At 41.6% G+C, this 25,795-nt stretch overlaps 1 protein-coding gene and 1 long non-coding RNA gene across 11 annotated transcripts in view; one reads left to right on the top strand and one right to left on the bottom strand.

The window, feature by feature from the left end:
* Positions 1-25,795, bottom strand: part of LOC132397357 (receptor-type tyrosine-protein phosphatase mu-like) — a 981,490-nt gene that overhangs the window by 540,301 nt on the left and 415,394 nt on the right. For all 10 annotated transcript variants that reach the window (XM_059976027.1, XM_059976037.1, XM_059976052.1 and 7 more), the window contains exon 5: positions 7,627-7,742. In XM_059976027.1, coding sequence (XP_059832010.1) covers positions 7,627-7,742 — 116 coding nt within the window. The remainder of the gene's footprint in view (positions 1-7,626; positions 7,743-25,795) is intronic.
* Positions 4,248-10,796, top strand: LOC132397395 (uncharacterized). The gene is made up of 3 exons (XR_009513362.1): positions 4,248-4,556; positions 5,920-6,099; positions 10,066-10,796. It is a non-coding gene; the product is annotated as an uncharacterized LOC132397395 (long non-coding RNA).

The raw sequence follows: 25,795 nt of genomic DNA, 5'->3' as shown, positions 1-25,795 counted from the left end.
AGCTCATCAATTACATCAACTTTGCCTCCAGCTTCTACCCTGCCCTCAAATTCACTTGGATGATTTCTGTCTCCTCTCAGCTTTTTCTCAATCTCTCTGTCTCCATCTTAAGAGACAAGCTGTTGACTGACATCTTTTATAAACATACTGAATCCCACAGTTATCGTGACTATACCTCTTCCCACCCTGCCTCCTGTAAAAATGTTATTCCCTTTTCTCAGTTCTTTCATCTCTGCTGCAACCTGTTCCCTAGATATGGGTTTCCTTTCCAGGAAATCAGACATGTCCTCTCTCTTCAAAGAATGTGGTTTCCCTTCCTCTACTACTGATGCTGCCCGCACCTGCACCTCCTCCATTTTCCCAACACCCCCATTCCCCCCCAGCTTCCCACTACGAAAAGAAAGATCCTCTCCCCATCCACTCCATATAAGCCTTTTAACATTTGATTGCTTTCAATAAGAAACCTCCCCGTTCTTCTAAATTTCAGTGACCACAGGCCCAGAGCCAGCAAATGCTTCTCATATGAAAAGCCTTTCAATCCCAGGATCATTTTCATGAGACTGCTTTGAACCCTCTTCAATGTTAGCGCACCTTTTCTTAGATAAGAGGCCCAAAACTGCTCACAACTGCTCCAAGTAAGACCTCACCAGTTCCTTATAAAGCTTCAGCATTACAACCTTGCTTTTATATTCCAGTCCTCTTGAAATGAATGCTAACCCTGCATTTGTCTTCCTCACCACTGACTCAACCTGCAAGTTAACCTTTAGGGAATCCTGCACAAGGACTCCCAAGTCTCTCTGTACCTCAGATTTTTGAATTTTGTTCCCTTATACAAAATTGCCTATGCTCTTATTTCTTCTACCAAAGTGCATGTTCTGACACTTTATTCCATCTGCCAGCACATAGCACATTCTCCTAATCTGTCCAAGTCATGCTGCTGCTTCATTGTTTCCTCAACACTACCTGCCCCTCCACCTAACTTAATATTGTCTGCAAACCTGGCCTCAAATCCTTCAATTCCATCATACAAGTCATTGACAATCAACATAAAAAACACCTACCCCTGCGGAGCACAACTAGTCACCAGCAGCCAATCACAAGTGGCTCCCTTTATTCCCATACTTTGCCTACTGCCAATCAACCAATGTTCTTTCCATGCTAGTATCTTTCTTGCAAAACTATGGCCTCTTATCTTGCTAAGGTGCCTCATGTGCAGTACTATGTCAAGTGCCTTTTAAAAATTCCAATACACAACATCTACTGATTCTCCTTTGTCTATCCTTCTTGTTATTTCCTCAAAGAATTACAAATTGCTGACTTTGGCCCATTTTATCACCTGCTTCCAAGTACTCCAAAACCTCATCTTTAACAGCGACTCTAATATCCTCCAACCACTAAGGTCAGGCGAACTGGCCTATAACTTCTTTCCTTCTGCCTTCCTCCATTCTTGCCATTTGCAATTCCTAGACCTCCAGAATCATGCTAGAATCTACTGTTTCTTGAAAGATCTTTACTAATGCCTCCACAATCTCTTCAGCTACTTCCTTCAGAATCCTGATGTGTAGTCCATGTATTCCAGGTGACTTATCTGCCTTCAGACCCTTGAACTTCCCAAGTATCTTCTCCCTAGTATAGCAGCTGTACTCACTTTTGCCCCTGACACTCTCAAACTTCTGGCATACTGCTAATATCTTGCACAGAGAAGACTGATGCAAAATACTTATTTAGGCTGCCTGCCTTTTCTTTGCCCCCAACAATACCTCTCCAACTTCATTTTCCAGTAGTTTTATACAGAAAGATAGATACTTTATCAATCTCAAAGGTAATTACAGTGTCATGGTAGCATTACAAATATACAGGCACACAAATATTAGAAGAGAAGTAAGTAAGAATTTTAAAAAAGTTACCTTAATCAGTCTAATAGGAGGCGGTCGTCACTTCCCTGACTATAGGTTGACTCATTATAGAGTCTAATGAATGAGGGTAAGAATGACCTCATACAGTGCTCTTTGGAGCAGCACAGTTGTCTTAGTCAATTACTAAAAGTGCTCCCCTGTTCAGCCAAGGCAGCTTGCAGAGGGTGAGAAACATTGCCCAGAACACACCCAACTATTGCTGAGTCATCAGATGCCATGACTCAATGTTGTATCTAAAATCTGATGTATACAGGGTAAACAGGAAGGGAGCCAATTCAGTCCCCTGTGGGGCTCCAGTGCTGCTTTTACCCATGTCTAACACATAGCTCTGAAGCTGCACAAACTGTTGTCTGCCAGTCAGTTAGTCCATTATCGTGGATACAATGGAAGTGACAACCTGCATTGAGTGCAGCTTTTCTCCCAGCAATGAGGGTTGTAAGGTATTGAAGGCACTGGAGAAATCAGAAAACATGATCCTCACTGTGCTGCCCTGCCTATCCAAATGGGGATAGGATCTGTTCAACAAGTAGATGACAGCATCATCAACTCCAATATGCTCCTGGTAGTCAAACTGCAGGGGATTGAGGGTTGATCTGACTAGGGGTCGGAGGTGAGCCAGAACCTGATGTTTCATGATGTGAGGTCCGGGCCTCTGGACTGTAGTCATTCAAGACTGTTGGCTGACCATTCCTGGGGACTGGGATCACACATGATGTTTTCCACACAGGCAGGACCCTTTCCAGGTTGAGATTCAGATTGAAAATGCACTGGAGAACTCCACGCAACTGCTCAGCACACTCCTTCACAACTCAGAGGTTCACACCACCCGGTTCCAATGCTTTGCCATGTCTAAATTTCCCTAGAGCCCTTCTCACTTGCCTTTTACTCTTTATAAATCGGAAAACAACTTTTGGTATTATCTTTGATATTATTAGCTAGCTTACATTAAGTTTTAATTTTTTCCCTCCTTATGGCTTTTTAGTTGTCTTTTGTTGTTTTTATAAAGCTTCCCAATCTTCTAACTTCACAGTAATTTTTGTTCTATTATATGCCATCCCTTTTGCTTTTATGTTGGATTAGACTTTCCTTGTCAGTCACTCTAAAGTATTCTACCTTTAGAATACTATTTCTTCCTTGGCAGCTATCTATCCTGCATCTTCTGAATTGCTCCCAGAAACTCCAGCCATTGCTGCTCTGCAGTCATTCCTCATAGTGTCCTCTTGCAATCAGCTTTGCCCAGTTCCTCCCTCTTCTCTCTACTCCACTGTAATACTGATATAATTGATTTTAGCTTCTCCCCCTCAAATTGCAGGGTGAATTATTTCATATTATGATCACTGCCTCCTAATGGTCCTTCTACCTTAACATCCCTAATCAAATCCAGTTCATTACACAACACCCAATCCAGGATCATTGATCCCCTTGTACACTCAAACACAAGCTGCATTAAAAAGCCATCTCATAGGCATTCTACAAATTCTCTCTCTTGGGATCCAAAACCAGTACCAACATGATTTTCCCAATCTACTTGCATATTGAAATCCCCCATGATTATCATAACATTGCCTTTTTGACATGCATTTTCTACTTCCCACTGTACTTTGTAGTCCACATCCTGACTACTGTTTGGAGGCCTGGATATTACTCTCATCAAAGTAATTTTACCTCTTCAGTTTTTTTACTTTATCCACAAAGATTCTACTTCTAATCCTCTACCACCTCTTTCTAAGGATTTGATTTCCTTTTTTTTATATCAATGGAGCCACATCATACCCTCTGCTTGCCTGCCTTTCCTTTTGATACAATCTATATCCTTGGATGTTAAACTTCTTTCACTCACACATCATTCCTGCCCATCTCTAAATGTGCTACAAGATCATCTACCTTATCCTGTATATGACAAGCATTCAAATGTATTCTGTCCGGGTAGACTCCAACCAGATAACATGAATATAGATTTTGTTGTCCAGTAAAAAACATTCCCTCTTCCTCCCCTCTTCTTCTATTGCCCACTCTAGCCTCTTCTCACTTGTTTATTACCTCCCCTGGGTTCCCCTCCTCCTTCCCTTTCTCCTATGGTCTACTCCCCTATCAGATTCCTTCTTCGCCAGCCCTTTACCTTTCCCCTTGCCCCGGCTTCACCAACCACCTCCTAGCTATCTTCTTTCCCCTCCCTACATCTTTTCATTCTGACATTATTCCTTTCCTTTCGAGTCCTGAAGTACAGTCTCATCTAGAAACATCAGCTGTTTAATCAGTGATTTGATCAGTCCAGTGGTTTGATCTGTTATGACTGTATGCAGACAAGCGTTTAACTGTAGTTTAGTAGTCGTGATAATAATAAACCCATAGCAGCAGAATCATTTACACTCTGATACGGGCTCATACGCCAACCAGTTCAAGGACTATTATGAATTGGTGGCAAGTGTTGGCGTTGAAGGAGTAAAGTGAAAAAGTGAGATTGTGCTTCTGTGTCATGGACTTATTGACTGGAAGGGGGATGCCCTTTGTACTTTTTAAGTAATGTTCATATTTACCATCAGGAAGTAAAATTTCATTTGGTTATTAACATATCGAGCATGAACATAGCTACAAGTCCTGAATTTACTCTTCATCTCAACCACTACTGAACTGAGCCAGGTAATACTAAACACATTCAGAGGCTACAGTTACCTACAGACCTGACCAGAGTTTTGACCTAAACTGCTGAAAGTTCCTTCCCCCAGCAGAAGCTGCTCTACCTGTTGAGTTCTTCCAGCAGGTTATTTTTGCTCTAGATTCCATCATCTGTCTCTCGAATCTTGAGATATTGAGGGCTACTTTGTGCTGTACTGAGACTTTTATTTAGCTACTTGAATTTAAATTCCTCAACAGTCCAGATAGGAATTAAACTCATGCTTCCCCACCCCACTCTGACCTCTCTCTCTGTGAACTCCTGCTTGAGTTTGTGTAGCTTTGCTGCCCTGGTTTCTAAACTGCATCATTGACAATATTCCAATTCTGCATAACTGCGTTTGCAGTGGGAGTATCACAAATGGAAATCCTTTACCATTAGATGCAAATGTACAGTGACCTGGAATAACCTTTTGTTTTATTTCCTTTCCTTAACGCAAAGGAAATGAAATTAACTCAGAGCCTACCAAATATAGTGACACATGAGGGTACAGATGCTGGAATCTGCAGCAACAAACTATCTGCCAGGGGAGCTCAGCAGGTCAAGCAGTATCTGTGGGAGAATAGCTATTGTTAAGGTTTCAAGTCGAAACTCTGCACCCGCAGTCCTGATACAGTGTTTCAGTCTGAAACATTGACACGTCCTTTCCTCCTAGATGCTGATCAACCTGCTGAATTCCTTCAGACAATTGTTTGTTGCTACCAGCAATAGAACACATTTTCATGAATTTTAAACATTGACATAGATCTTTAATGTAAGATAAACTTGAATCTAATAGAAAAATTGAATGAATGTACTGCAAACGGACTCAAAGAATTTCAAAAGCACAAGTAATTTTTTTAAGTTTATGTTTACACAAGTTGGATCTATCCTTGCAACAAAATGGCCACTTGTACTGAATAGATTTTAGGAGCCAAGTACCAGTTACTTTTCCCTTTTCCTACTGGTTTCTCCCTGTGCAACTTTCAACACTGTTCAATGATTATCAGCCACTTGCTGATTCAAAAGTGTGTATCAAATTGACATTCTTTGTAATGAAGCTCTAGCAACTGCTTCGTTACTCTTGACTACCAATGTGCTGGGACTGACTTAAATGCTGATTTTTAAAATTTCTACCAGTTGATATTAAGGAAGATAATTTTATAAAGTTTTGTTTTCTCAACGATTTAAAATATTTAAAATAAATCTTTGTTAAAACACAATGAACACAATTAAATCCAATTTATTTCAAAAATGGTAAGGCATATGTACTTCTGTTGTGACAGCGATAAGTCTAACTGCTGACTGATGTTTTGACCTGTTTTCTTCCCACTGCTTCCTCTCCTGAAGGTATGGATTTGTTGCTAGGACACGGTCTAACAATGCTTCATAACCTTTGGCCACAACACTCCAGTGACCCTGCTGAATAGATATTACGCATATCCAACAATGGAGCCGGATCAAAGGTTCATGTCATATGAAAAGACTGGAGCCAGTGGGACAATTTTCCTGAAGAATAGATTTAACAAGGTACTCAAAATGATGAATATTGTTTCTAAGTAGCTAGATAAAATGATTTTCACTTGCAAAGGGTGTAATAGAGATGAGGCTCAAGGTAATTAGAAATAAGTTCTGGGAGAGGTGAGAATTTTTTTTACACACTTATTATAGTCTGGAATTCAAGCTAGAAAAAGTACAGGAAGCAAATTCTAATGTAATTATCAAAAGAAAATGGATCTGCACTGAAGAGTGAACATTAGTAGTACTCTATGGAAAAGTAAAAGAATAGAATCAATTATATAAAACTTTCCAAAACTCAGCTCAGATACAGCTTCAATATTCTAAGACTTGAATCAAGTGGCAAAATTCACCTGGCTTGTCATTGGAAGCAAATTAAACCGACATCTAGACAATTAAAAAAGACCAACACTTCTCCAAATGCAAGAGATATGGCAAAATCTGAAAATCTTGAGCAACGCACACAAAATGTTAGTGGAACTCAGCAAGTCAAGCAGCATCTATAGAGGAGGATAAGGAGTTGACATTTTGCACTGAGGTCCTTCATTAGGACTGGAAAGGAAGGAGGAGGAAGCCAGAGCAAGAAGGTGGGCACAGGGGAGGAGTACAAGCTGGCAGGTGATAGTTGAATCCAGGTGAGAGGAAAGATGGGTGGCTGGGAAGGGAATAAACTAAGAGGCTGAGAGATGATAGGTAGAAAAGGTAAAGGACAAAGGGCTAAAGGAGGAGGAATTTGGGAATCTAATAGGATAGAAGAAAGGACCATGGAAGAAAGGAAAAGTGGAAGGCAACTCACCTCAGAGGTGCAAGTAAGGTGAAGTGAAGGGGTGAAAGGCAAACCAGAATAAGGAATGGGAACAGAAGGGGAGGGAGTAGTAATTAACAAGAATGATAGACATTGGTCCTCATGCCACCTTTGCTGTTACTTTATTGAAAGCTCTAGCTTAGTTGATGTTCTTTTACTGACGGGAGGGGCTTCCAGACTTGGAAGCTGTGCTTGAGATGAAGCAAATTCCACCTTCATCAAAAGCTGGAAACTTGCTGAGTCACCTTCTGAGCTGTCATTGCTCTGGTCAAAAATACATGCTGTATTGTTCAGGAAGTTGAGACTGATGGTCGTCTTTCTAAGAGACCACTACCATAAGAAGTGGCTCAGTGCACGTGTACAGTAATTCACAGCAGTATTTAGCTGTGAGACGTTTAACTTCCAAGCCTGCATAACTACCAAAAGCTACTCCGTAGAAACAATACAAAGATTTAACTGCTGGGAGAACATATTTAAATAACAATGAACATAATGATTTCTGCTGAATTTAATAGAAAAAGAGAAAACGTTAAAAATACATAACAGGTAAGGCAGCATATGGGGAACAGAGAAAAAAAAAGAATTTTAAGTAACAACCTTCCATTACAACTTTCTTATGAAAGCATATTGACCAGAAAATCTGTCTATATCTCTCTATAGATGCTGCCCGGCCTGCTGAGTTCTTTGTTTGTAATATTTCATTCTTGAATTCTTGGTTTATGATTTTTTCTTACCTGAAGCCAAAGTTTGTCAGTGAAGGAAGTTTGCCCATTGGCCATGCACTGGAAGGTGGCATTCTGCCCCGCGTTAACCTCTACATTCTGCAGGCGTAGGAAATGGGGAGTTTTCGCTAAGATGATAAAAAAAGAAATAGTTAATGATCTGGGGGAAAAAATTTGCAATTTAGCACTGCAATTTTCAATACTTCAATTAAGTACAAGCCAAGTGTTTTCCAGCATTTTCAGATTGCATTTCTGATTTTGAACATCCTCGGTTTTTTGGCTATTTAATTTATATTCTTCCCTCAGTAACACACAGTTGCTTAACACAATAAATTACAAACATCTGCAGTAGCAAGAAAAACACAACTAAAAGGAACTCTGCCACATCTGTATCCATGATTCATTTCTACTGCAGCACCAGGGGCATTTATCATTAAAGATCAGGCAGAGTAAGAATGTGACAATATACATACCTGTACCTGCAGGTAAGTACTGTCCATTGAGTCAATGTTCACATTTTGGTGTAACAGTTTTGTGAAGAGAACTAATACATACACTTAAACGTCAACCAAAATTACAGGAAAGTTACTTTCCACTCCTAGATAAACATCAAAGCCACAGAGCAACAGTGAATCAATGAATGTTCCATGACTTGTCCAAAGGTCAACCTAGCAAGGTCAGTTTCATTAGGCAGTCAAGGTTCTACTGGGATTGAGTCTTCCAGTAGAAACCTGCATTACAGCTGAGCTGATCCTTGACGATATGACCATAAGGCCACAAGATATCAGAACAAAATTAACCCATTTGGCCTATTATGTCAACTCCACCATTAAACCATGGCTTATTTATTTTCCCTCTCAACCCCTTTTCCCTGCCTTTGCCCTGTAACCTTTGACACCCTTACAACTCCAGAGCCTATTAAACTCAACTATATATAGGTCCAATGACTTGGCCTCCACAACCATCTGTGGCAATAAATTCCACAGATTCATTACCATTTGGCTAAGGAAATTCCTCCTCAACTGCGTTCTAAAGGTTTTCCTCTATTCCAAGGGTGTGCCCCTTGGTCCGAAACTCCTCCACCATTGAAAACATCATTTTTTGGAGCTGTTGCTTTAGTTCTTTGGGAGGAAATCACAAAGTTAAAACCTGGAGATGCTGATACTGGCTCAAAGCAAGATGTTTCTGGGTGAAAACATGGAACGATGGTGAAAAGGGGTAAAGAAAATATGTTTGGAAAGAAGAAAAAGGAGGGAGGGAGGATTAGAAAAGTAAAGAGGAGGGTTAAAAATAGGGTGAAATACATGGGGAGAATGAGAAAAGAATGAGTTATAGGAAAATATCAAATAGCTTGGGACATTTTTTTCCCTTACAGCATAGGAGAATGAGAGGAGATTTGAAAGAAACATATACAATTTTAAGGAGTATGGATAGGGTAAACAATCAGGCTTTTTTCCATTGAGGTTCTGTGAGACTAAAACTAGAGTCATTGGTTAAGGGTGAAAGATGAAATAATTAAGAGGAAATGGAGGGTGAACTTCTTCAGTCAGAGGGTGGTACAAGTGTGGATTCAATTGCAAAAGTTAAAAGAAGTTTGAATAAGTACATGGATGGGAGGGGTATTAAGGGCTACGGTCCAGGTGTGAGTCAATAGGACTTGATGACCGAAGGGTCTGTTTCTGCACAGTAGGACTCTGTGACTCTATAATTATTAGTTATGGGGCATTTTTCAGAAGTTATGGAATGAAGATGGCAGCTAGTTAATTCAAATGCAAACCAATCTACAAAAGATCCAAGATGGCGAAGCGACACAGCTTGCAGCGGCCACTCCAAAGCTGATTATCTGTTATTTGTGAAGTGGGGTACCGTGTGCAATCATAATCGATTGAAAACGGACGTGGGAGCACGGAGGAACATCTGGAAATCTCCAGGAAGACCTTCTCCTTTGCTGCTGCTGCTGTGAGGTCCGGAACTCTGCTGGGAAGAACAGGCTCCCAGTCCTCGGGGTCGCGTTGCCGATGGCCGTTGGCAGGGCTGTCTTAATACGCTCAGCAGAGGATGGTACTCAGAGAAGCTGTGCCAGAGGGGATGGTCGTCGGCTCAGAGGTTCAACGAACTCCGAGTCCACTGCGGTCAGGTCGCTTTCGGTGTCTGCTGCATCTGCAAGGCTAGGTTCGACGGAGCTTTTGTTGTGTGAGGCGTCTGCGAGGCTGAGTCGGGCGGCGCCTTGGAAGTCCATAGCGGGGGTATTCCCTTCTGCTGCCGGCATGGGATGGCGAGTCTGTTGGGACCCTGGGGACTTGCAAAACTGTGTTCTGATTTCATTTGAATTTATAGTCCTTTAACATCTTTGGACTATTTTTACTGTGCCCATGGTCTATTTTTTTTTATCAATTATGCTATTGTTTGCACTGTTGTAACTATATGTTGTAACTATCTGGTTTTGTGCAGGTCTTGTAGCTTTCGTTTTTGGTCTTGTTTGTCTGGTGGATTTGGAGCTCCTTTCCGGGAAACGCGCTAAGATGGTAGCGCGATATTAATACACAGCAGCCTCTCAGGACTCTGGATTGGGGATTGCCAAACGTTACGTGGATTTTCTAGTGTATTCTGTTTTGTCATATGCTTTTTTGATATCATTCTGGAGGAATGTTGTCTCATTTTTTTAACTGCATTGCATTTGTGGTTGCTAAATGACAATAAACTGAATCTGAATCTGAAAAAGGTTTTGTAACCTCCTCATAGTATTCAAAACAGACACTATTGTCTGTTATAGATCACAGGCTGCTGGCTAATGACAGGAGGCCATTAAAGAAATTTGCTTCTATTGGCACTTGTACAATGATATTTTGTCAAACAATGTGACATCCTATGATACTTTAAGACCATCAAAATCAGCCATTGTTTGCAGGAATCCCAATTCTGCACCTTTGCAATTACACATGGGAAGGCAGTAAGTAAACATTTATGTTAATCAGCACATATTGAATCATCTGTCATGAGATCAGGGAAGACATTATGTGAACATCTCCTGCATTAATACGTATATGACTAAACACGTATTCCTGCTATTTAATACACAATTTAGGTCTTGACTGTTTTGCCTTTGTTTATACATCCAACAGACCAACCCTCAATACTGTGAAAAATGAAATATATTTTGAGTATTGGGTGTTTGGTCTTCAGCACCCTTTAGAACAGCCAAGGGTATTTGTATGTTCAAAGGAATTCTGCTCTTTGGGATGAGCTTTGATTGTAAATGTACTTGTCAACATTCAAAATGTTAAAATAAGTAATTATTCCATCAAAACAGTATTTAATTGTATATTGTTACCTTTGTATTTAAAAAGTATAAATCATCACTGTATTCTTGCATGACAATGAAGGAGAAAGGGATACATCAGAAAACCGGTTTGTGATGAATAGATACATTGTGCAGTTTACCTGCCTCAGGAAACTCTAGGTCAAGAAACAGTCACAACAATGGGATATGGAGGATGAGACAGAGGGTGCAGAGAAGATCCACCAGCATGTTACCTGGAATGGAATGATTCAGTTACCAAGAGAGGCAGGAGAAGCAAGAGCAAAAAAGGTTACAAGTAAGGATATGGCTGAAAGAAATAAAATTCTGAGGAATACAGGCAGGGTAGATTGCAGGATACTATCCCGTATATCAGAGGTAGATAAAACTAAAGGATATACTGTAGGTTTAGGGTAAGGGGGAAGAGATTCAGAGGAGATCTGAGGAAGATCCTTCTTCAGATAAAGAGCGATAAATATGCGGAATACACCGTCTGCTTAAGTGATTGAAACTGAATCACTGATTGCATTTCAGGGATGAATAAATACAGACTTAAATGGTTTAAGTCTAGAAGATGATTGACCAAGTGCTGGGAGATGGGATTTATCAGAAAAGGTGCCAATGGACGAGTTGACACAAATGGCCTACTTCTATGCTGTTTGATTCTCTTAAACTAAATCTGAACTTATAACATTGACAGTCGGTCAAATGGTTGTGTAGGAGGGCTAAAGTTAGAAGATTTGAATGAAAGGAGAATTACACAAAGATTGGTAGAAGGGGAAAAGGGGAGAATGGGGGGAATAGGTTGATTACTGTGTGTGTAATTCCAGTGTCTTCTCTAAAAGCACGTGTCCAAGGCTCAAACAAGCAATCACAGTGTCAGAATTAATTTAGGCGATGTCAGAAGGTCCTTCCAATGCAAGACACAGTGTTTTTTTTTAAATATGAAGAAAATTATGCATCACCCAAAGGATTTCCTCAACGCCAATTAATATAGACCTGCCTGGCTGATTCTGAGCTTCATATAAGTGCCAATATATATTACAGCAGGCCACACATTATCACTGCTGAATCTAACTGTATCTAACATTACCATCTCAATGGCAGTTTGCCAACAGAGTATCATGACACAAGAACGACAACTTCAATTTATAAACCACTCAACACATTAAAAATGTCAAGACAGTTCTCACAGAGATTAGCTGACAAAGTTTGACACTGAACCAGATGAGGAGATAGCAGGAGAAGAGCTGACCAATGAGGATGTTTTCAGGATCTCCTTGGAAGTGAAAACAAGGTAGAAGGGTGGAGATGTTGAAGAGGGAGTGGTGTCAGATCAAGGATGGAAATACAGAAGAGAAAATCACATTTTCTCTCACCTACAGTGTTTTTTCTAATCTACCTAAATGCAGGTGTGTCGTCCCTGCCCCCCCACCATTTACAAAGGTAGAGCATTCCTATGAAACCTTTCTTAAGCCAAAATGGCATAAAGGGAAGAACCGTTAATTTATATGGGAAAAATTTTCATAAAAGCAAAAATCCTCTTTGTAATGCGAGAACAGGTTACTAATATAGGTCTTTTGTAAAAGCGAAGTGGCATAAAGCGAACATTCATAAAGTGGGTGACACCTGTATTTCAGGATTTCCAAATGAGACAGAAATTAAAATACCTCACAACTGCAACACTTAGTTGTAGGCTATCAGCAGGGAAACAGACCTTTACTCTGAAGCGACAGCCAATCCATGATCGGAAGTGTGAGAAGATGTAGCTACTGAGGTTTGCTGATTGAGTACATAAGAGAACGATTCATACCAGTTTGGAGTATGAGCAGCAGCAATCAGCAGTCAGAAACATGAGAAGATGTAGCTCACTCAGGATTGCCGATTGAGTGCATAAGTCATCGATTCGCAGCAGTCTGGTGTTTGAGCAACAGCCAAACAGCAATTTGGATTGATTGGCATGAACAAATAAAAGTAGGCGGGAGCATGCAAAATGGCATTGTGAGGGTGGGGAGTATTAGAGTGGTTATTTGAATCTTTAGCTCTTTGAGGGTTCAGCAAAGAACAGGCTTGAATGAGAGAAGGCAAAAAAGCTGTAGGTGGATTTGTTTTTCCCAAGTTTGTTTCTTGTTTCCTTCTTTTATTTGCACAGGTAGAGTAGTAGGGATATCAGCAGGATAGTTGAATGCTCCTCTTGCAGGATATGAGAAGGCAGGTAGATATCCAGTGTAATCTCCATCAGCACAGGAGCACCACAGAGATATGTACTTAGCCCTCTGCTCTACTCACTTTACACCTATGACTGTGTAGCTAAGTACAGCTCCAACACCATGTACATATATGCTGATGACACCACTGTTGTGGGCTGTATCAAGGGGGTTGATGAATCAGCACACAGAAGGGAGACGGAAAACTTGGCTGTGGTGTAATAACAACAACCTTTTACTCAATCTCAATAAGACCAACGAACTGATTATAGACCAGGAGAGGGAAACCAGAAGTTCATGAGCCATTAATCATCGGAGGATCAGAGACGGAGAGGGTCAGTAACTTTTAATTCCTGGTTGTCACTATCTCAGAGGACTTGTCCTGGACCCAACATATAAATATAATCGCAAAGAAAGCACAACAGTGCCTCTACTTCCTCAGGAGTCTGCAGAGATTTAGCATGTCATCAAAAACCTTGGCAAACTTCTATAGATATGTGGTGGAAAGTGTGCTGACTGGCTGCATCATGGCCTAATATGGGAACACCAGTGCCTTTGAGCAGAAAATCCTACAAAATGTAGTGGATTTGGCCCAGTACATCACAGGTAAAACCCTCCCAACCATTGAGCACATCTACATGAAACATTGTCATAGAAAAGCAGCTACCATCATCAAAGATCCTCACCACCCAGGCCATGCTCTTTACTTGCTGCTGCCATCAGGTAAAAGGTACAGGTGACTCAGGACTTGCACCAACAGGTTCAAGAACAGTTACTATACATCAACCATCAGGCTCTTGAACAACAGGGAATAACTACACTCATTCTATTTCTGCTGTTCCCAACAACTGATGGTCTCTCTTTAAGGATTCCTTATCTTGTTATTTCGTGCTCATTATTGTTTGCTATTTATCTGAAGGTATATCTGCATTTGCACAGTCTGTTGTCCTGTTTAGTTACTGTTCCATAGATTTGCTAAGTATGCCTGCAGAAAAAGAATCTCAGGGTTGTATCTGGTGACATGCCTGTACTTGGATAATAAAGTTTATTTTGAACTTTGTACTTTGAATGTTGAAGTGCATCGAGCTGTAGCTTCGATTTATGGTCCACATTAAGGTGTTAGAGTCAGCAGTGGATGACCTCCGGATCATTCAAGATGCTGAGGGGCTGATAGATAGAACACATAGAGAGATAGTTACACCCAAGTTGCAGGACACAGGAGACTGGGTGACAGTCAGGAAGAGGAAAGGGGTTAAACAGACAGTAGATAGTACACCTGTGGCCCCTCAACAACAGGTTACTGTTGGGAGGGGGTAAGACCTAGCGGAGGGAAGCCACAATGTCAGGTCTCTGGCACTAAGTGACCTTTGACTCAGAATGGAAGGGGGAGAAGAGTTGAGGTGTTGTGGTAGGGGATCCATTAGCTAGGGGAACAGAAAGGAGGCTGTGTTGATAAGTACAGTATTCCTGGATGGTACGTTGCCTCCCAGGTGCCAGCATCCAGGACATCGTGGATCGAGTCCTCGGCATTCTTAAGAGAGAGGGTGAGCAACCAGGTGTCATGGTCTACATAGGTACTAGTGACATAGGTAAGAGGAGTGATAAGGTTCTGCAAAGTGAGTTCAAGGAGTTAGGTGCTAAGTTAAAGGAAAGGACCTCCAAGGTCGTGATCTCAGGATTGCTACCTGTGCCACATGCTAATGAGGTCAGAACTAAGAAGATCATACAGTTTAATACATGGCTAAGCAGTTGGTGTAGGAGGGAGGGATTCAGAATTTTGGATCATTGGGCTCTACTTCCAGGGAAGGTGGGACCTGTACAGAAGGGACTGTTTGCACCTGAATTGGCGGGTGACTAACATCCTTGTGGGAATGTTTGTTAATGGTTTGGTGGGAGATGGTGGTCGGAAGAAGTCAAACTAGATTTGCAGGGTTATGGTAATTGAAGTGCCAGAACAGATATTGGAGGGATTGTCAAGACAGGTATTGTTAAGACTTAGACAAAGTCAGGAATCAAAAGGTTGAACGTGGTGTGACAAATGTTCTGAGCAGCATATATTTCAATGCAAGAAGTATTGTAGGAAAGGCAAATAAGCCAAGGGCATGGATCAACACCTGGAATTATGATATTGTAGCCATTAGTAAGACTTGTTTGCAAGAAGGGCTGGCAGCTAAATGTTCCAGGGTTCAGTTGTTTTAGGAGGGAGGAAGAGCAGGAGGAATTAAAGGGGGAGAGGTGATGTTAAGAGTCAGGGAAAATGTCATGGCAGTGCTCAGTCAGGACAAACTGAAGAACTCGTCTAGTGAGGTTTTATGGGTGGAACTAAGGAATAAGAAAGGTGTGACTACATCAATTGGGCTATAGTAAAGACCACCCAACAGATTTAGAGGAACAAATTTGTAGAGAGATCACAGACTGTTGCAACAAACATAAAGTTGTTATAGTAGGTGATTTTATCTTTCCACATATTGACTAGGACTCCTGTACTGTAAAAGGATGAGATGGGATAGAGTTTGTTAAATGTGTTCAGGTAAGCTTCCTTAATCAGCACATAGAAGTCCCAAAGAGAGAGTGTGCAATACTTGAGCTGTTATTAGGGAATGAGACAGAGCAAGTAACAAAAGTTAGTGTAGGGGAACACTTTGCATCTAGTGATCATAATGCCATTAGTTTCAAAGTAAATATCAAAAAGGATCAGTCTGGTCCATGGGTTGAGATTTTACATTGGAAAAAAAAATTTTGATGGTATCAGAAAGGATCTGGCAAGTGTGGACTGGGACAGGCTGTTTTCTAACAAAGGTGTACTTGGTAAATGGAAGGCCTTCAAAAATGAAACTTTTAGAGTGCAAAGCTTGTATGTGCCTTTCAGAATAAACGGTAAAGATACCAGGTTCAGGGAATCTTGTTTCTCAAGCGATATCGAGACACTGGATCAGAAAAAAAGATGCACTGGAAGTATAGGCAGGTAGGAACAAATAAGATACTTAAGGAGTAGAGAAAATGCAAGAGAATGCTTCAGAAAGAAATCACGAGAGAGAAAAGAAGACATGAGATTGCCTCAGCAAATGAGGTGAAGGAGAATCCTAAGGGATGGTACAGATATGTTAAGAGCAAAAGGACTGCACGAGACAAAATATGTCCTCTGGAAGATAGAATGGTAATCTATGTGAGGAGCCAAGAGTTGAGGGAGATCTTAAATGGGTACTTACATCTTTATTTACTCAGGAGACTGACACAGAGTCTATAGAAGTGAGAAAAAGCAGCAGCGACATCATTGACCCTATACAGATGTGGAGATGTTTGCTGTCTTGCGGCCTGAAGCTGCAGGGGCATCTGCAGATTTCCTCATGTTTGCCTGAGAGATATTTAACATCGTTTGTGACAGGTAAAGTACCAGAGGATTGGAGGATCGCTAATGTTGTTCTGCTGTTTAAAAGGATCCAAAAGTAAAGCAGGAAATTATAAGTCAGTGAGCCTGAAATCACTACAAGGAAAGTTATTGTAAAGTTTTCTAAATGACTGGATATATGAGCATTTGGATAGACATGAGACTGAATAGGGATACTCAACATGGCTTTGTGCATGGTAGGTTATTTCTAACCAATCTTATATAGCTTTTCGAGGAAATTACCAGGAAAGTTGATGAAGGCAAGGCAGAAGATGTTGTCTACATGGACCTTAGCAAGGCATATGATAAGGTTCCGCATGCAAGGTTGGTCAGGAAGGTTCAATTGCTTGGCATTCAAGATGAGGTAATAAATTAGAGTGAAGATTGGCTTTGTGGAAGACAGAGAGTGGTTGTAGATGCAAGGAAATCTGCAGATGCTGGAAATTCAAGCAACACACACAAAATGTATCAGTCTGGTCTTCAAGCTTCCTTGAACTTGCTTACAATGGAGCAAATTACTTAAACCCATAGATGCCTGGATTGATGCAGGTCAATTAGCATAATCCCATTGGTGTCCATTTTGCAAACTATATCTCATAGTCTGTGGATCAGCCTGCACTCCACAAACAGCACTGTTTAATTTAAAAGGTGTGCTTCTAACTTCAATTTACTGCTTGCAATTTACAATTTCCATTAAGAACTGAAGACTGGTTCTTGCTTGAATTAATATCTGCTATATTTATGTAACTCTAGAATACTCTCTAACAGATGCCACCCATTCCAGACATTTTTTCTTCTCCCCTTCTCATAAAGTAGTCTGAAAGCATGTAATACTAGAGCAGCTTCTATCTCACTGTTAGCAGCCTCTTGAATGGACTTGTTGTATTATAAGATGGCCTATATATAAACAGTATGCAAGACAATCCTTTTACTGTATCTTGGTACATGTGACAATAATAAGACAATACATACTTCCCTGCAAGTGGTGACAGTTAGGCAATATGACAAGGAAGACATATGGAATTCTTGCCTTGCAGCTGGACAATTACTGTGTAGTGCTCTGGTGCCATACTATATGAAAGATATGACTCAGGTAGAGTGGATGCAGAAAAAAAATCCATAACAATGTTGATGGGACTGGAGGGCTTTAGTTACAGTACAAGGAGGCACTGGATGGGCTGGGACTGTTCTCCCTGGAGCGAAGGAAGCTGAGGATGACAGTACAGAGGTTTATAAAATCATGAGCAGCACAGATAAGGATAATGCTCTCAGTCATTTTCCCAGGCAATGTGAGTCAACAATGGGAAGTTCAATAGGTACTTTTAATGTCAGAGAAATGTATACAATATACATCCTGAAATTCTTGGATGGGAGGGCATAGTTTTAAGGTAAGAGTGGAAAGATTTGAAGGGGAAACTAGGGGCACGCTTTTTTCATTTTGAGGGTGATGGATACTTCCTATACGCCAAAGTAAGTGGTAGAGCAGGTGCCATTACAACTTAAAATGACATTTAGGCAGACTGTATGGATGAGGAAGGTTTAGGGTGAGAGAGAGAGATGGGTCAAATGCAGGCAGACGATGCTAGCTCAGGAAGATACTTCAGCCAGCATGGATGAGTCAGTATCATGGAAAAGTACAGCACAGAAACAGGCCCTTTGGCCCATCTTGTCCAGCCAAACTATTTAAACCGCCTAGAACAATCAACCTGCACGCAGATCATTCATAGCCATACATACCCCTACTATCCATGTATCTATCCAAACTTCTCTTAAATGTTGAAATCGAGCGTTGATGCACCATTTGTGCTGGCAGCTCATTTCACACCCAGTGAGTAAAGAAGTCATGTTGCCCTTAGACGTTTCACTTTTCACCCTTAACTCACAACCTTTAGTTGTAGTCCCACCCAACCTCAGTAGAAAGAGTTGCTTGTGTTTGCCCTATCTATTCATCTCATAATTTAGTATACTTTTATCAAACCTCCTTTCAATCTTCTACATTCCAAAGAGTAAATTCCTAACCTATTCAATCTTACCTTATAATTCAAGTCCTCCAGTTCCGGCAATATTCTTGTAAATTTTCTCTGTACACTTTCTACCTTGCTAACATTTTTCCTGTAGGTGGGTGATGAAAACTACACACAATACTCCAAATCAGGCTTCGCCAATGTCTTATACAATTTCAACATAACATCCCATCTCCTGTACTCTCCTGCTCTGTGAAGGCCAATGTGCCAGAAGCTTTCTTTATGACCCAATCTGCTTGTGACACAACTTTCAATGAATTATAAACCTGTATTCCCAGATCCCTTACTTTTGCCACACTCCTCAGTGCCTTACTGCGCACTGTGTAAGACCTGCATAGTTCAGTACTTCCGAAATGCAACATCTTGCACCAGTCAGCATTAAATTCCATCTTTTTTCAGCCCATTTTCAGCCCATTTTTCCAACTGGTTCAGATCCCGCTGCAAGCTCTGATAGTCTTTCTCACTGTCCACTATACCCCCAATCCTGGTATCATCAGTAAATTTGCTGATCCAGTTAACCACATCTTCATCCAGATCATTGATATCAATGAGCACAACCGAGCCAGCACCGACCCCTATGGCACACCACCAATCATAGGCCTTCCAGTCAGAGAAGCAACCGTCTACAACTGCCACACACAAAATGCTGGTGGAACGCCAGCAGGCCAGGCAGCATCTATAGGGAGAAGCACTGTCAATGTTTCGGGCTGAGAACCTTTGTCAGGACTAACTGAAAGGAAAGATAGTAAGAGATTTGAAAGTAGTGGGGGGAGGGGAAAATGTAAAATGATAGGAGAAGACCAGAGGGGATTGGGTGAAGCTGAGAGCCGGAAAAGTGATTGGCAAAAGGGATACAGAGCTGGAGAAGGGAAAGGATCATGGGACGGGAGGCCTAGGGAGAACGAAAGAGGGAGTGCAGCACCAGAGGGAGATGCAGAACAGGCAGAGTGATGGGCAGAGAGAGAAGACAAAAGGGGAGGGGGGAAAGAAAAAAATCAGGGATGAGGTAAGAAGGGGAAGAAGGGCATTAACAGAAGTTAGAGAAGTCAATGTTCATCCATCAGCTTGGAGGCTACCCAGACAGTATATAAGGTGTTGTCCCTCCAACCTGAGTGTGGCTTCACCTTGAAGTAGATGAACTTCATCTCCTCTACTCTAGAGGAGTAGAGCCTCCTCTACTGTCAAGATGAAGCCACACTCAGGTTGGAGTCACTGTATGAGAAGGGGGAGAATAAAAAATGTCTGGAATGGATGGGGCCATGATTGGCCAATGGTGGATAAATTGCACATTTGCAGTTTGTCACCAGTATTAGGCAACCATGAGTGATTACTTGATCAATTGAGAGGGCAATGTAGACCAAAAAATGAAAGTGCACTCTCCGCCTTCTCAAATCTTTTTCAGGTATTTTCCTGAGATATTTAATTGCCACCTGAATAACAACAACATTCAGTTTAGCACATGATCCATAGATCAATCTAATAACAATGAAATACCACATACAAAATGCCACAGGAAGAGAGTTTGATACACACATTGAGTGTGTATTACAAATATTCAGATTATGAGTTCACAATATTTCATATTTACTTATATATGGAATCCTGTAGGCTGGAAATGTGCAGTATTTAGATACCACTTCATATTAGGTGTTACTCATTTGAGATGAACAGAAGAAATTCTCTTCACATGGTGCAAGCAGAGTCATCTGCAGCTTAATGTGAAAAAGACTAAGGAGCTGGTGGTGGACCTGAGGAGGGTTAAGGTACTGGTGACCCCTGTTTCCATCCAAGGGGTCAGTGTGGACATGGCAGAGGATTACAAATACCTGGGGATACGAATGGACAATAAACTGGACTGGTCAAAGAACATTGAGGCTGTCTACAAGAAGGGTCAGAGCCATCTCTATTTCCTGAGGAGACTGAGGTCCTTTAACAACTGCCGGACGATGCTGAGGATGTTCTATGAATCTGTGGTGGCCAGTGCTATCATGTTTGCTGTTGTGTGCTGGGGCAGCAAGCGGAGGGTAGCAGACACCAACAGAATCAACAAACTCATTCGTAAGGCCGGTGATATCATGAGGGTGGATCTGGACTCTCTGACGGTGGTGTCTGAAAAGAGGATGCCATCCAAGTTGCATGCCATCTTGGACAATGACTCCCATCCACTCCATAATGCATTGTGGTTAGGCATAGGAGTACATTCAGCCAGAGACTCATTCCACCAAGATATTACACTGAGCGTCACAGGAAGTCATTCCTGCCTGTGGCCATCAAACTTTACAACTCCTCCCTCGGAGTGTCAGACACCCTGAGCCAATAGTCTGGTCCTGGACTTATTTCCATTTAGCATGATTAACTTATTATTATTGTTTAATTATGTATGGTTTTATATCACTATATTTTTGCACTATCCTTGGTTGGTGCGGCTGTAACGAAACCCAATTTCCCTCGGGATCAATAAAGTATGTCTGTCTGTCAATTACTTCACTCAACGGCTATGGATACTTGGAATCTTCTACTGCAAAGAATACTGAAAGCTCAGTTGTTTAGAGCTGAGAGATTTTTAGGGGAGTCATTGATCATAAGAATAGGCAGGAAAGTGGGGTTAAGATCAAAGTGTAGCAGTGTGCTACACACAGCGCTGCAATAATGACACGGAGTTGGTGAGCTGCAGTTACAAAAGAGGTTTATTCAAACTTCGAGGCCTTGCTTTAAAGCCTTCCTGATCCTGCCCTCCCCGAGCGGGAATGCTGTAGGGGGCGCGCATTCGCAGTCCCGTCCCACACGTGGGCTTTTCCCCTTGCTGGTGAAGCAGGCTTGGCACCCTCTTCGGGACCTGCCTCAATGCCGGCGCGCACCGCTTTGTGAGCCAGTTTGAGTGTGCTGGGAAGTGGGTCACCACAATAGATTAAATAAGCCAATTCAAAGCAAGCTTGAGAAAACATTTGACTAACTCCTGGCTCTGTTTATTTTCATATACCCTGTTTCTCTTTTTCTTGCATTGAGCATAGACACAGGAAGCCTTTCTTCCCAAGTGACTTACAAGCCTTGAAGTTGGATTTCACATGTTTGTCATGTTAAACATGCGCTGTTAGCCTTAATGTCTAACCAGGGGCCACAAATGCTAGAAAAACTCAACAGATCAGGCAACATCTGTGGGAAGAGAAAACAAGCTACAATTTTGATGAAAGGTCACTGACCTGAAATATTAACCGTGTTACTCTGTCTACAGATGCTGCCTGGTATATTGGGTGTTTCACTCACACTACAGTTTACTAGACAAGCAGCAGGAATCACCCAGTGATCTGAGGCAAATGAGTTAGTGCTGTTAAAGTAATATCTCTATAGCAAAAGAAAGGAAACAGTGGAGTTGAGTACAGGGATGGTAATGGTGCATGCATATATCAGGGCAGATTCCTTCGAGCAAAGAGCAAATCGGATGCACTCCACAACTGAGGGTGAACTCAGACCCTAGGATCAGTGCCAGTAGAGGGCTCACAGATCAAGGAATCCATAAGCCGCAGCTGCCAGTTCATAAAATACTGGAGCAGTGCAGTGAGCGGCTCGTCATGAACTTATGTGGAAATAAATATTAGAAGCCATTGTTTTCAACATAGAAGCACTATCCTGAGGATTGGAGGATTGTTTTAAATCAAACAAATTTCACTGTCATAAATTAGGATTACAGTAATGTAGCCTTTAGCAAAATGTGTATGAAGTACATGGATCATTGATTGTGAACTTTCATTCAGTATTTCTGCTAAGTAAACAGTACACAATATACATCATTAAGTGCACAAGATAGGACAGGCTAATTATATCAGTGTTAGGGTGAAGTACAACAGGAAGCATGCAGTCCATTTTCCCAACCGGCAAGATTTCATCAGCCAGCAAGATCAAATACATAGAAACATGAACAATATCATATGTTATGTGCTTCCTTTGCACAAATGGATTCCATAATCCAATTTCTAGGTTACAAAATTGAACTCTCAACAAGTAATCTAACCCATTATCTCAGTCTGCATTTCTATCAAGATTTAAACTTGACTCAGAAGCATCTATGGTTGCTTTATGTTCCAAACATGATTGAGACACCCAAAATAAAGCAGTGCTTAAAATCAGAAAGGCCAGTTGTGAGAATTATGTGCACATTAACTTCAAGGAATGTATATTTTTTTCGAACAGTGGAACTACACTTAGATATGGGCTGTTGGGAGTGTTTAAATTATTCATTGATATGCATGCCAATGGAAAGGCTGGCAATTACTCCCCCTGATTTTCCTTGAATCTGGGGATTTACACTGCCTATAAAAAGTATTCACCCCCTTGAAAGTTTTCATGTTTTATTATTTTACAACACTGAATCACAGTGAAGTAATTTGTTTTACACTGATCAACAGAAAAAGACTATTTCAAGTCAAAGCAAAAACAAATCTCTACAGAGTGATCTAAATTAATTACAAATATAAAATGCAAAATAATTGATTGCAGAAGTATTCACCCCTCCCCTTAATATGACACACCAAATCATCACTGGTGCAGCCAGGTGGTTTTAGAAATCACATATTTAGTTCTTGGAGACCTGTGTGTGGTCAAGGTGTTTCAACTGATTGCAGTAAAAAATACACCTGTAGCTGGAAGGTCCAACTGCTGGTGAGTCAGTATCCAGGCAAAAGCTAGACCATGAAGACAAAAGAACACTCCAAGCAACTCTTTGAAAAGTTTATTGAAAAGCACAAATCAAGAGATGGATACAAGAATATTTCCAAGTCACTGAATATCCCTTGGAATACAGTCAAGTCAATCATCAAGAAATAGAAAGAATATGGCACAGATGTAAATCCTCAAAAATGGAGTGACTGTGCAAGAAGGGGACTAGTGAGGAAGGCCACCTGGAAACCTATGACAACTGGAGGAGATACAAGCTTCAGTGCTGAGATGGGAGAGACTACACATACAACAACTATTGCCCGGGTGCTTCATCAGTCGCAACTTTATGGAAGAGTGTAGAGAAAGCCACTATTCAACAAAAATTCACATGATACACTGGCTAGAGTTTGCCAGAAGCACGAGAGACTCTGGAGTCAGCTGGAAAAAGGTTCTATGATCTGATGAAAGCTATCCAGGAATGGCTTAAAAACAACAAAGTTAATGTCCTGGATTGGCCAAGTTAGAGTCCAGACCTCAATCCAATTGAGTATTTGTTGCTGGACTTGAAAAGGGCTGTTCATTCACAATCCCCAAGCAATCTGACAGAGCTTGAGCAGTTTTGTAAAGAAGAATGGAGAAAATTTGCAGTGTCCAGATGAGCAAAGCTGTTAGAGACCTATCCATACAGACTCGAGGCTGTAATTGCTGCCAAAGGTGCATCTGCCAGATGCTGTCTTGAAGGAGCTGAATACTTCTGCAATCAACTATTTTGTGTTTCATATCTGTAATTAATTTAGATCACTTAGTAGAGACCTGTTTTCACTTTGAAATGAAAGACTCTTTCTGTTGATCAGTGTCAAAAAAAGTCAGATTAAATCAACAGTGATTCAATGTAATAAAACAATAAAGCATGAAAACTTCCGAGGGGGTGAATACTTTTTATTGGCACTGTACAGGGAATTGAGAGTCACCCATGTTTCTAACCCTAACTAACAGGGATGACAGAACTTCTTATCCAAGACACCTTAGGGAACAATTTGGATGTTAAACAGCAGTTCCAAAACAAGAGAGCAGAAGTTGAAGAGGAGAGGAACGTACACTCAGACTCAACAATTTAGGAACAGTTTCTTCCAGTCTATCATCAGATTTCCAAGCAGTCCATGAACCCATGAATATTACTTTATCATTCTTTTTTATCCCTTTGTACTATTTATTTATTTTGTAGGTTATAGTGGTTCCAAGGTTGTCAAGCCGAGGGGAGGTAGTGGGACAAGCTCCCACTACCTAAAAATGCTCCTCACGGCATGCGCCTCAAATAGCCTCTGACAACCAAGTCCAACTCCTGGCCTGCTCATGTGGCTTAGCCTTTAAGCCCAGCAGAACTGTTTCTACTGACAGGAGAAGGGGCGAAGGTGGGTCCTGGCACCTTAAAACCAATGCTTCAGGTAGATGGAGCTTGTCAGTCTGGAAAGGCAGTCCATCTAAGAGAGGGAACACTTATTTCAAACCTCTGCTGCCTTGCGGCCATACCCACTCATGGGAAAGGCTTTGGGAGTAAACCCTGAGAACAAATCCGGAGCTGAAGTCCCTAAGGCAGTCCGACGTTGTCTTCAACCTCGCTCTGGCAACTCCTGCGACGACACTGGTGCCAAGCTGTATCGGCCCTTGCCCTTCCCTTGGACAACATCAGTGGCATGGAGAGGGGAGACTTGCTGCTTTGGCAATTGCTGGTCTTCCATACAACCCTGCCCAGGTCTGCGTCCTGGAGAGGACACTCTCAAGACTTTCCAGGCACAGATCCATGGTCTTGTGAGACTAACAGATGCTATCATCAGTTTATGGTTTTTTATGTTTTTGCACTGTACTGATGCCACAAATAACAAATTTCCAATAGGATCTCACCACCAAGCACATCTTTCCCTCCCCCCTCTCAGCAGGGAACAGTCCCTACGTGACTCCCTTGCTTATTCATCCCTCCACACTAATCTCCTTCCTGTAAGTGGAATAAGTGCTATACTTGCCCTTACACCTCCACACTCACTACCATTCAGGGGCCTAAACAGTCTTTCCAGGTGAGGCAACACTTCACCTGTGAGTCTGTTGGGGTCATATACTGTGTCCGGTGCTCCCAGTGTGGCCTCCTGTATATATCAGTGAGACCCGACGTAGGTTGAGAGACCACTTCGCTCCATCCACCAGAGAAAGCGGGATCTCCCAGTGGCCACCCGTTGTAATTCCACTTCCCATTCCCATTTGACTATCCATGGCCTCCTTCACTGTCATGATGAGGCCACACTCAGGTTGGAGGAACAGCACCTAATATTCTGTTTGGGTAGCCTCCAACCTGATGGTATGAATATCAATTTCTTGAACTTTTGATAATGCTCCCCCCGACTTCACAATTTCCCATCTCCTTATCTGCCAACGGCCTCCCTCTGGTGCTCCTTCCCCTTTTCTTTCTTCCATGGCTTTCTGTCTCTTTCATGAATTTACTTCCCAGCTCTTTACTTCATCCCTCCCCCCTCCAGGTTTCACCTATTACCATGTGTTTCTCTCTCCCCCTTCCCCTCAATTTTTTTTTTCTCCAGTCCTGCTGAAGGGTTTTGGACCA

The sequence above is a fragment of the Hypanus sabinus genome, chromosome 1 (assembly GCF_030144855.1).
Source record: "Hypanus sabinus isolate sHypSab1 chromosome 1, sHypSab1.hap1, whole genome shotgun sequence".
Lineage (NCBI taxonomy): Eukaryota > Metazoa > Chordata > Chondrichthyes > Myliobatiformes > Dasyatidae > Hypanus > Hypanus sabinus.
Note: the sequence above shows the minus strand (reverse complement) of the source record. Positions and strands in the feature narration are given on the sequence as shown.